We start from the raw sequence: 12,470 nt of genomic DNA on the forward strand, positions 1-12,470 counted from the left end.
ACTGAACAGAAAAAAAATCCTTAAGTAAGCTACACGAATTCCACAGTTATGGAAAGCCATGTGATTGCTATACATACCTCTGCTATACTTATTTTCTAGACCTTAAGCTATTTATTTGTGAAACAGCTAGCAAATGTATTACCCAATTACTACCTTGGTACATCTTCAGAGCTATCAATATAAAATCAGTAAAACGAAAAACACACCTAAATACATATCACAGAAAACTATTAAGACATTAATAAAACAAAATTCACTGTAATTTTATTTAGAGTACTGTACAATAAATTGGAACTGGTGCTATGCAATGCTAACAGATCCTCACTGTCTGACTGAAAAGTAATTTGTTCTTTAAAGGTAGTTAATCATTACTTACCGGTCTTGTATGTGATACTGCATATTCAAGTCATTGATTATGAACGGATTCCTGAGTTTTGCATAGGCAACTGCTTTGTCCAGTGGAAATCCTAAAATGTTTGTTTAAAGAAAAATAAATTAAAACTGTAAGACACAACACCAGTAAGCAGTTTGGAATGTGCTTTTTCAAACTTCAGATACAAACAGACATGGCTTAAGTGAGAGGATGTTCCCTCTCTCTGCTACAGACACATAACATCTGCTTAAGACAATCATAAAACTGTAACCTGATTTCAGTGTACACTGTCAAAAGTAGTGGTTATCTCCTGTTCCATCTCCACACTCCACATTCCCTCCACTTCCTTAGAGACAGAACTAAGTCTTCTATTGCTTCTGCCTGAAGATATGTTTTTTAACTTCAGTCCAGTCACTGAACAGTCCCACAAAACCCCCCTACATATTAGAAATAAACAAACACATGGCAAGAGATCCAACAGTCCCACTGGGAAAGGAGCATGACTTTACAGTTATTGGACCAAGTAAGCATTAGTTCAATGCTTACCATTTCCACTGGCTCCACAAATATTTGCCAATGGAGTAACTATTTTAAATACCAAGTGAGACAGGATTTTCTCAAGCTATTAAAACAGTATCATTTTAAAAGCTTGTATTTTTAAAGTCAGTTGTATTACATTAAACAAGACAAAGGAATGGCTTCCTAGGACAATCCAATGAAACAAAAAGCAAGGCAGAAAAAAAGTTAATAAACACTCAAATTGGAGAAAGTATTTAGATGTCAAAATATTTCTGGTATTATTAAAAGATTTACCTTTAGAATGAAAAGAAATGAGACAGTCACATAAAGGCCAGTTTTCTACTGGCTCATTCAAAATAACATCCTCTTCAAATATTATAACAGTTATGTACTTAAACATGGAGAGGCGTTCAAGAATTTCTTTCATTGGTTTGGACTTAGATTTCTTAGCCATTGAACATATCCCAACTGCAATTTGTCTTTCTGGTGGCTGAAGAGGGGGGGAAAAACAATTATTTTAAATATTCTCAGAATGTAATAGGTGTTTTAGCAGCATAATATCACAGTAGACATTTTCTGATAAAATTTATCTGTTAACTCTAATTCAGTTTTCAGTCAGGTAAATATCTAGCAGGTACCAAATTGCAGCATGCCACTGCACTTGTGAAATATGTTTCATGAAATTAAACTGTCTAACAGCACTATACTACTTTTTGTGAGTATTGTATCAGGAGCACATACACAGAAGAAAAATTATATCATAAATGTCTGAAATCTTGCTTATAACTTTCTGTGAAATTAACCAGCAATAAATTTTTAAACTGTATAATTTTTCAACATCTAGTAATCACAAGGCTTCTCACCTTGTTACCTAATATTAGAAGTGAATTATGCTAAGAAAAACTAATTAAACAAAATATTACTCTAGATTTCTGAGTGAAACTGTCTATGCACAAAGTAAGTTTTCTTGTGTATAGTCTATATATTTTCTTTCATGTAATGAGCCTTTAAAAATTTTATTTCCCACTAAACAGTCAATCTGCTCCTCTGTTTAAAAAGAAACAAACAAAACTGAAAAATCATTTATTTCAAGTTACCATTCTTTTAAAAGGTAGCCAATCACATTCCCTCACTGAAATATACTGAGTGCACTGCACAGCCTGAGCTACTAAATTTTCAGTACTTCTTTGCATTTCCCAGCCACTTTTAATTATGGTCAAGTGTTCTGCTACCACTTCCTTGCATTTAAATTTCCTAGGCACACTAGCAGTCAGTGAAAATTTAACATAATTCCCTAAAGTGGAATGTTGCAGAGTAAGAAGAATAACAAAATATTACCAAAAAAAAAAAAAGGTATGACATGGTAACTCATACACAATAACATTAGGAGTTTGTCATAAGAAATGGTAATACAATCCAGTACACTCTGCAAATATATTAAACTAAGCTATAACGTAAGATTAATTTAGCATGCACTTTCTATACACCAAGGTAAAGAATAAGAATAAAAACATGTTGGATCTTAATGAAAACAACAGTAAGATGAAAAAGAAATCTGAGTTTCAGTTTGAACAGGCTCTTCAAAGGTAACTCTACAGCAGTTGACAACATACACAAAATAAAAGCTCTCCATCTATTTTTGCTATTAGTTATACAAATAAAAATAATAGAGGTTTAGGCTATCAAGTTCTGTCCCAGAACCAAATCATGCCTGCAAAGCTTGGCTGCCCTGGTACAGCACATCCACTTTCAAATCCAAGGTAGACCTACTTTTCAAGTGTGCTGCAATTCTAAACATAACCGATAGATCATTGTCTGAATATGAACAGGCGTTTCCCATTTCAGAACACCATTTCAATATTATACTTTTCTGATTCAACATCACTTCAAAATAAAATAATGCTAGAGAACATACAGTATAGTACATACATGTCCCTACAGTACATACAGAATCATATTCTTCCTCCTCTTCTTCCCCATGGTCATAAAAGTGTTCATAATCCGTAGATCTGGCTGAATCCAATAATTCTTCCCCATCTTCTCCACCCACGAAGAATCTAGGAGGATCATTCTCTGTTGCGCTAACAGACATGATTACAAGATCTACAGAGAATTACGTAGAAACTGCAGCCACTTTGGCAGCTGAGATACTGGGCATGTTTCCCAGTGAGTTGGGAGCACAGAAGTCCCGTACTTGTTGATGCTGCTTGAGCAGTGCTGCCACTGTGATGACGTCAACCAGACACTGTTTAACTGGTATCACTTGCTCATTACTGGTTTGCGCTGTTGCTCCAAGAGACCCACAACAGGCTACTGCTTCCCTGAGATGACAGAACAATTTTTTAACCTACAAAAAAATATTAAAAAAATCCAAATAAACATCAACAACAAGAAACAAACAAAAAAAAAAAAACAAAAAACAAAAAACAAAACCCACACTTGAGAAAGACACATAAAAATAAACCCCTCATTTAGAAAACGCATTTGAACATCTATATATCTCTGAGAAGAGCATCAGAAATAAAACACTACAGAGTACACAGACTACACTTTTATACGTATGTTTAGAGCAAGGGTAATACTTTCAAGGTATTTTCAAACTACTGACTCACACTTTAAAATGAGACAATATAACTCAGGAGAGTAAAACTGTCAAATGCATTTTTCTACCTTAAGAATGGTAAAGTACAGACCATATATTTTATACAACAGATGAAAGAACAAAAGTCTCCAATATTTCTGCTACTTAGCTCCCATTTCTGTCATCAGTTGATCTTCCCCAACGTTTTCTGATCAAATGTGCAATAGCAAGCAGATGAAAATGCTAATGAAAAATATGAAGCCACCATTAGAACTATTCTTAATGCGCCAACTTGATGTTACATGCTTATTTATTTGCAACAAAGCGTTGCTTTATTTTCACGTGGAAAAATTAATATTTACAGAGGTATATACTACCACTGCCGTCTATCAAAAGTACCTCAACACAGTAACGTACCAGTGAAATGAGCACACATTGTACCCTTTTAACCAGTCATGTGAAAATAAGATCTTGGCCAAGTAAATTGGCTGCAGAAACAAAGACATAACACTCAGCCTTCTGTCATAATAATTAGTAATTGTTCTTGCTGTATGTTGTGCATGGATTTATACCATTAATTATAATCCATTACAATTATTTAGAAAGCTAATAAGCAGTTAGTTGTTTAGAAGATCATCTGATCAATTGCTTTAGGTTAAGTTGTCTATTAGTCAGGTCATTATGTAAGTGCCATTCAAAAACGATGCCTCAGCAGAACTGAATTTGACTTTAAATATCTGCCAAAATGACTGTTCTATGAACCAAGTGAAGCAATAGTAAATTTCCAACTGTGATCAGCCATTCAGCTTCCTCAGAAAGAGGGTGGTAAATGGAGCAAAAGTCACCTAGAAAGGATCTGTCATAAGTCAGAGAGCAATAGGTTAAGCATGGGTAAACAATACAGTTGCCTCTACCTCTGAGGCTGAGGTCTGAGCAACAGACACATATGGATCCAGGAGTGACAACAGTCAATTAAAAAACCCTGTACCTTAAACACATTTCTTACTCATCTGTTCTCCTTCATTTTCATTAATAAAGTTACTTTCACTTATCATATAAAATTGCAGCCATTTGTCCTTCAAGCAACAAGAGCAAAATGAAACTTCAAACACCTAATTCACCTTGCTCCCAAGAGAGTTAGAAATTAGATTTTGTGAGAAATCAATTCTGTTTACAAAAGTGTGACGAAAGCAAGTTTTTCAAGTCCTACTTCTAGCAAGCTTCAGAAAGGCGAAGGTTATTTTGCCAACATATACTGGCAACTAATACAAATTTATAAATGGTATTAAAGATTAAAAAAAAATAAAAATGGTAGGCTGAAAAAAGTTTAACAGCTCTCTTGGAACAGCTTCTTCTGCTCCTCTCTCCCCACCCAAAGTCTATAAACATAAAATGTGTGTCTTAAGAACTTTTTAAAACTTAAGCTTTCCTTAAAAAGAAGGAAAAGCAACCCCTTGAAGGAGATAAAGAGAAGGTCATCTAAAAGATTTGTGTTTTTTTAAGCTTTCTTTCCCCTACATATTCCTACAGTGCACTTTGTGACAGCAGTAGAGGTTGTGGAGTTAAGCAATTGATGACTGGTTATTTCATTTGGCTTGGACTGGCGTACTCTTTGTTGGGTTAGAAACTGTCTGAGTAGCCAGGCCAATAGAGTCGTGGTGAATGGAGTCAAATCCAGCTGGAGGCCCGTCACTAGTGGAGACCCCCAAGGCTCAGTACTGGGGCCAGTTCTCTGTAATATCTTTATCAATGACCTGGATGAGGGGATCAAGTACACCCTCAGTAAGTTTGCAGACGACACCAAGTTAGGCGCGTGTGTCGATCTGCTCGAGGGTAGGAAGGCTCTGCAGGAGGATCTGGATAGGCTGGACTGATGGGCTGAGGCCAACTGTATGAGGTTCAACAAGGCCAAGTGCCGGGTCCTCCACTTGGGGCACAACAACCCCAAGCAGCGCTACTGGCTGGGAGATGAGTGGTTAGAAAGCTGCCTGGCAGAGAAGGACCTGGGAGTACTGGTTGATAGTTGGCTGAATATGAGCCAGCAGTGTGCTCAGGTGGCCAAGAAGGCCAACAGCATCCTGGCTTGTATCAGAAACAGTGTGGCCAGCAGGGCTAGGGAAGTGATTGTGTCCCTGTACTCGGCTCTGGTGAGGCCGCACCTCGAGTACTGTGTTCAGTTTTGGGCCCCTCGCTACAAGAAGGACATGGAGGTGCTCGAAAGAGTCCAGAGAAGGGCAACGAGGCTGGTGAGGGGTCTGGAGAACAAGTCTTACGAGGAGCAGCTGAGGGAGCTGGGACTGTTCAGCCTGGAAAAGAGAAGGCTCAGGGGTGACCTTATCGCTCTCTACAGGTACCTTAAAGGAGGCTGTAGAGAGGTGGGGGTTGGTCTATTCTCCCACGTGCCTGGTGACTGGACGAGGGGGAATGGGCTAAAGCTGCCCCAGGGGAGGTTTAGGTTGGATATTAGGAAGAACTTCTTTACAGAAAGGGTTGTTAGGCATTGGAATGGGCTGCCCAGGGAAGTGGTTGAGTCACCATCCCTGGAGGTCTTTAAAAGACGTTTAGATTTAGAGCTTAGTGATATGGTTTAGTGGAGGACTTGTTAGTGTTAGGTCAGAGGTTGGACTGGGTGATCTTGGAGGTCTCTTCCAACCTAGATGATTCTGTGATTCATGAGAACTTCTAGCAGTAGTTGAGTCTCTAATTGGAAGTGATTACTTCTCAAAGCAAGTAGTTAAGAAATCATACAAATAAAGACTGAAAGGAAAGCACATCTTAGTCTACAAATCACAAAAAGATAAACTGACATGTTTAACTCCCTCAAAAACCTATCTGAAACTTACTGTTTTTCTACCTTCCTAACTCAAAGAGTCTGGAGAGCGTTGTTGGTGGTGGTGATAAGTAAATCCATTAGGTGGAAGTTTGCTTGTGAAAAATGGACTTTGGACAATCACCTACTCTGCTTGGAGTTAATACATCATTTCCTGTGAGGTTAATCGCGTTGTTCACCCCTCTGAAGGCAGTCTGGTCTCTATTCCACCGGTGTCTTTTAACAAGTAGCTTGCAAAGCACAAGCCTATCTCAACACACTGTTAGAGCTATGCATCATATGTGTCACTCTTGGGTCAGTTTACAAGACTTCCAAGATACTAGTTTGAAGTAGAGAACTCTCTTCGTCATCACATAGTTTTCAACTGCAGACAAACTCCTCCAATTCTCGTGGAGGAATGTACACTCAGCATTATTGCTGGAAGACTGTTCAGAGTATCCACTTATAAACCTAAAGGAAAGGTGACACTCAACTGCAAATTTGAAGCACACATTCTTATATCAACTTTGGAATAGATATGTCTGTCTACTCCAGACCCATGTGATACGTGACTTGGTAAAATACATTAGGAAGGTACATGGCACCATGAAATCTGGCAGAGCTCCAGCTGCTGTTTTGGTGTTTTCTTCAGGATTAGAGAGACAATGCAGGCAGGCATTTTACGCATAGCCACTCGAATGCCATCTCAAAATACAAATTACTTCTCAGCTGAACCAATACAGGATGAAAGATGGGATGCAATTCACTCTCTCCTATGGAGAGAAAGTAAGTGAAAGTACTGCAGAAGAAGTGAAAGAAATCTTGTGATTGATTTCTTTCATAAACTAGCTGTGCAGGTAGATAAGTTACTTGATTGTCATTTCTAGTATTGCTACTGGGTCCCAGGGTTTCCAGACAACTTGTAAAAATTAGACCAAAGACACAGGATCAAGAAAAGATACTGACACACTTAAAAATCACTGCACGGAATCATTGAATTGCATATAAAGTGGCATTCTAATTGCTGGTGGTTACCAGCTTATCTTCCACACAGCAGATGCTGCAAGCTACTGTCATTAGCATAAATTTGAGTCAGGATATAAATGAATATATTATTTATTTTCAGAATAAATGCTTTCAGAAATAGGAATTAAAGCTCTTTCCCTCCAAATACTTCACTACAGTAAAAAGAGAGGAATCCACTTCTTTCTTGTGGCACATGAAATAACAAGAGTCCAAGAAAAGAGACATGGAAAGAGAAATCTGGGAGTAAGAGACTGTGACTACAGTAAATAACTTACAGAAGTCTCCTAAAACTTCTACAGTAACCTGAGGTCAAAAATGAAGTTATCACCACATGGTAACTAGATGACGGCTGGATTAACACATGTTTCTCAAGTTGTATATCAATGAGAAACATCAAACTGCAGAGCACAGAGATGCAGAGCTCTATCCTGAAACACAGTCACAACTCCCTCAGAAGGACTGTTAGAGAGATACTTCAGCGCTGTTGAGAGAAACTTCTACTGCTGTTTACTAAGGCAACCCCAATCTTGATGCCGCTGGCAGCACGGATGATTCTTTTCAGCTACTATTTTTCTGTATTAGTAAGTGCCCTGGTTTTGGCCAGGACTGAGTTAATTTTCATCCTACTAGCTGGTATGGTGTTATGTTTTGGATTTAGGATGAGAATAATGCTGATAACACACCAGTGTTTTAGTTGCTGCTGAGCAATGCCTGCACAGAGCCAGGCTGTTTCCTGCTTCTGGTGCTGCCCTGCCAGTGAGGAGGCTGGGGGTGCACCAGGAGATGGGAGGACACAGCCAGGACAGCGGGCCCAGACTGACCAGAGGAATGTCCCATACCATAAGGCATTGTCCAGTAGCAGCAGTGTAAGGGCAGAGATGCTCTGTGCTAGATCCTCTCGTACCTGGTGCATGAGCATACATCTCAGACACTGAAGACTAGATAATTACGTGCATGCCCCAAACAGAGAAGATTACAATCTAAGCAAGACAAAACGCAAGGCTTCCTCTTGGAATACACACTGACACATTCCCAGAGACATAACAGCAAGAAAATTCAGGCAATGATCTCCTCCTGTGCCATAACCCTTCCAGGTAAAATTAATTAGACTGTGTTGCCTTTCAACCTCAGCTGTTACACAAGGGTTCTCTTCTACAATTTACAGATTGAAAATCTGTTATTTTTGAAAACCTCGATTAAACTGAGCATTGTTTCTTAAAAGGACTTTCATCTAAATGTACAACCAGTTCATTCTGCCTCTGTTAAAGCTTCCTATTCATGACCACTGCATGATATATTGAGGGAAAACAAAAACAAACAAAAAACACACAAACCACACACACAAAAACAAAAAACATCATACCAAAGAATAAGAAAACAGTAAATCTGCTTATTTTAAATTCTCACCTTAAAATAAACTCATCTTAGGTTTTACCCGGCAAGCTAGGTGGCATTAAAATAGTACACTGCAAAGGAGAAGTAACTCTAAGTTTTACTACTATTAGTATCACTTACTAATAAAAGGTATAAAAGAACTTTCAAATTAGACAAAGTGATACACAGCCAAATTTAACATTAACATACAAATAGGACTGTATTTGAATCACACATTTTGACAGCCACTAGGCACTCAAAATTTAGCATTCACTCCAGTGGCACGCTATATTCTTTTTTCTGACAGAACAGTTCTCCACTTCCACAACTATATTCCAAAACAGGAATTCAAGAACAAAAAGTAATCTGTTAACACTTACTAAGGACATTTCCACAAAGAGTTTTCCTGTCCCCACTGCTACATGTTTCAACAGCTCAGGAATCCAGCCCTGGTATTTCCATATTTACTTAGACCATAAAGATTAGCATTCCAGTAACTGTCAGCAACAAATCAGCTCAGCACAGCAGCACTGGTGAGAACAGGCATGCACAAGGGGCTCAAAGTTTTAACAGCTATGTTATGAATACTTATAAAAACATACTCAACTCCTGTAAAACCGAAGGCAAAGAATATCACCAGATTTTCTTTTGTGTAGTGACCACTACCAGAAGAACAAACACTACCTCTACTGCACTCTAATGGAAGTAATGGAACAGAAATAAAGAAACATTTCTTATCTGTTATTTCATGGAAAAACAAAACAAAACAAAAAACAAAAACCACATCATACACTAAATAGCTATAGAACATTTCTAAATCAGGAAACTCTCAAGAAAACTTCTTTTGGAAACATTATAACAAAACAACTACAAAAGACTTTGCAACATTTGTATTTTAGCATTCAGCTGTAAAAGCAGTGTAACTGTTACTCATCTGTTACAGCATTCTGTACATGAAACATACAAACATACACAAAACAAGTCCTTCCCTTGGCCTGTCCCCCTACACTGCCCCTTTTAACCTTTCAGCTCTTACTGCTGCAGGAATATTCAAACCACTATGAACCCATTACCAGTTCCTTACAATTCAAATTAAGCAGTGAAAACCTGAACTGTTTTAATAGCAATTTTTCAGGTTGTCTCAGAAAGATGTCAAAAGCTTTTTGACATCTTCCTCTTAGAGCTGCTGTAAGTAACATTTTCATTACCTGCATAAATAACAGCAAAAACGATTGCCTCGCTACCACTAAAAGACATCTGATCTGTTTAATAACTCCAATTCTGCAACCCAATTTAAGGTGCAAACAAACCACAAAAGAAGGTTGGTTCGTTGGGTTGTTTGTGACATAGAAAGCACATGGAGGGGGGAGCAGAAGAGAGACAGAAAGGATGAATTGGCAGAGTTTGAAATCTGGGAGCTAACAGCATACTCATGTATGAGACTGCCAAATGTAAGGACCGAGTGCTCCAAAATCATACAGAAAGAGGTGACACTATGCGAATTATACAACAGAGAAGCTGAGGAGTAGTCTCCATTTGTTGTTTTTAGTAAGCCACTTGGCTGTACCCAAAAGCCTAGCACAACTCTCAGACTGACAGATGAAAAGCCATGGCCTATGCTAAAGACAACTGCGAAAACACCAAATTCCTTCTGTTTACAGGAATGCCACAAATATTTTGTACACTGTTCCAAAACCACTCTCATGTAGTACTTTACGTATTACTCAACCAGAAAAATTAACAGCTCCCTTTCCACAACTGAGACTGACCAACCTTTCAGTTTCACTTCACTGCTCTACTAAGACCTGAAGAAGCATTCTGAAGAACCAACAAGAGCCAGAAGTCTTCCTTGACAGTTATTTGCTCCAAACATTTTCCCTGGCCTGTTAATTTCTGCACTGTTACCTGCACTCCATCTTCAGCTCTTAAGTGCACAGGTGCTTTTACTCACGCTTTTTTTTCTGCTTGGTAACCACCAAGACATTTTTCTGATAAACTACTTGAAACCACTGAGACAGGAGGGAACAGAAACAGCGTTTGCTCTGCTCCACTCAACTGCTCTGACCACTAGGCTGCGATAATCTAACTGCACGTTCCCCATCCACCAACAGTTTTCTTTGAAGCTGTGGGTTTCTTCTTACAGGAGAGAGCTCCCTGCTCCAGGTTCCAAGCAGAAGATACCTACTGTGCCAAAACTTACCAGTGTGATGCCTATGCTCTAGACCAACAGGAGTCCAAAAATACCCACCTTACTGGCATTTTCTACTGGAAACAACTGTGGCTAGTGCTGCTTGCTTACATTTCTTGAAATAACATAGTTGGACTGGACAACTAACTGCAGTTGCCCAAATCTGCCAGAGACATGGATGTTTTTACCCAAGAACTGTTCTACCTACAAGCTTGTGCCTAAAGTGGGGTTTCAACCTGACCCTCTGTATCACCGCAGCATAACCCAGCCAACTAAAACTTTACAGCTCCACACAACCATATGAACCAGGATTCTGTTAAAAAGCCAGCTTATAGAGAGCAAAGACATGCCCTTTATGTTGTCGATGAATGAGGTTTCTAGTCTTAAAACACAATGGCCATAGTTTTCAGACAGTAACTAGCTTGCTGACTTTGATTTCCTTCCTAGTAATTCTGCAGTTAAGCAAAATATTTCTAGACATTTAGAGTTAACAAAGTGAAATATCTTTTCAATGCAAATATCTTTCCCTCATCAAATTATTCACTCGCAGAACCATTTTTTTCCTAACATCTCACTGCTTAAAAGTACAACTTTTCAGCACGCGTATGGAGGTCTGCTGAAACTTACTCAGAGTTTTAAAATGAGGCACCCCAAATACTGCATTTCTCACAGCCTTCAACCCTTCAGCAGTCAGAGAGTTGAAACGGGAATGTCAACTACTAAAATCATTCAACACAAGAGTCAGAACTGCCTTAAAAGAAAAAAAAAAAAAAAAAAAAGCATTCTGCTAAACATCACTGTCATCCCTCAGACAGAAAAGGAGAACTTTTAAAAACAGGCAAACAAACCGATGCTTGGCATGCATCACTAGCGCTGCTCCCGCACAGCCACAGAACAGATAACCTCCATATCATTAATTGTCAAGTTCATTTCCTAATCAAACCTTGCCAGGCACATCTCACGCAGACACCTATATTTGCAGCAACTCTGGATGTTCCGAGGAAGGCCGGCTTTTGTTAGAGATCCGATTCAAAGACGTGAAAACAGCTTCCCCGCGTGCTCGCGGACAGAAGAGCCTCTTACTCTGACTTTATACTTGCAGAGATGCGAAAGCCCAGTACCACAGCCCCGGCAGCCCCTGCGGGCCTGCTCCCTTCTAACCACAGCCGCCAGGAGCACAAAACTCCTTAGCCAAAAGCACCGGCCAGCCAGCGCACGCGAACCGGCACCAAAAACCCCACGTTTCTCACGGGTGAAGCACAAACACGTCCCGTCGCACCGGCCGGCTGCCCCTACCAGGACCAGCTTCATACCCGAGCGGCTTTGTTACTCTGCCCGAACCACAAGCCGTGGGGCTCGATAGGGGCCGTTACGAGGGGGGGGGGGGGGGGCGCTGTGAGGGCCCCCAACCGCCGCCAACCGCCATCAACCGCCCGCGGCCTCGCCTCGCCTCACCTGTGCGTGGCGCCGCCGCCGCGCCCGGCGCCGTCCCCGCCCCCGCCGGCTCCCATGGAGGAGCCGCCACCGCCTCGTGCTCGTGCCCGTACTCGTGCCCGTGCTCGTGCCCGCGCGCCCCCGCCCCGCCTCGCCCCGCCCCCCG

The 12,470-nt window shown here is 40.1% G+C and overlaps 1 protein-coding gene across 18 annotated transcripts in view; it reads right to left on the reverse strand.

Annotated features, from left to right (window-relative positions):
- Positions 1-12,470, reverse strand: part of PPIP5K2 (diphosphoinositol pentakisphosphate kinase 2) — a 52,444-nt gene that overhangs the window by 39,765 nt on the left and 209 nt on the right. For 14 of the 18 annotated variants that reach the window (XR_013943099.1, XR_013943100.1, XM_080572764.1 and 11 more), the window contains exons 1-4: positions 12,326-12,466; positions 2,841-3,239; positions 1,187-1,382; positions 377-467 (exon numbers count right to left, since the gene is read on the reverse strand). Coding sequence is in view for 16 of the 18 variants with exons in the window: in XM_080572764.1 (XP_080428890.1) it covers positions 377-467; positions 1,187-1,382; positions 2,841-2,984 (431 nt within the window). In the remaining 2 variants the exon portion in view is untranslated. Of the gene's footprint in view, positions 1-376; positions 468-1,186; positions 1,383-2,821; positions 3,240-11,497; positions 11,618-12,183; positions 12,467-12,470 lie in introns of those variants that run through there. The other 4 variants (XM_080572766.1, XM_080572765.1, XM_080572767.1 and 1 more) reach the window with 4 other exon arrangements.

This window comes from Anser brachyrhynchus (genome assembly GCF_964034855.1).
Source record: "Anser brachyrhynchus genome assembly, chromosome: Z".
Classification (NCBI taxonomy): domain Eukaryota; kingdom Metazoa; phylum Chordata; class Aves; order Anseriformes; family Anatidae; genus Anser; species Anser brachyrhynchus.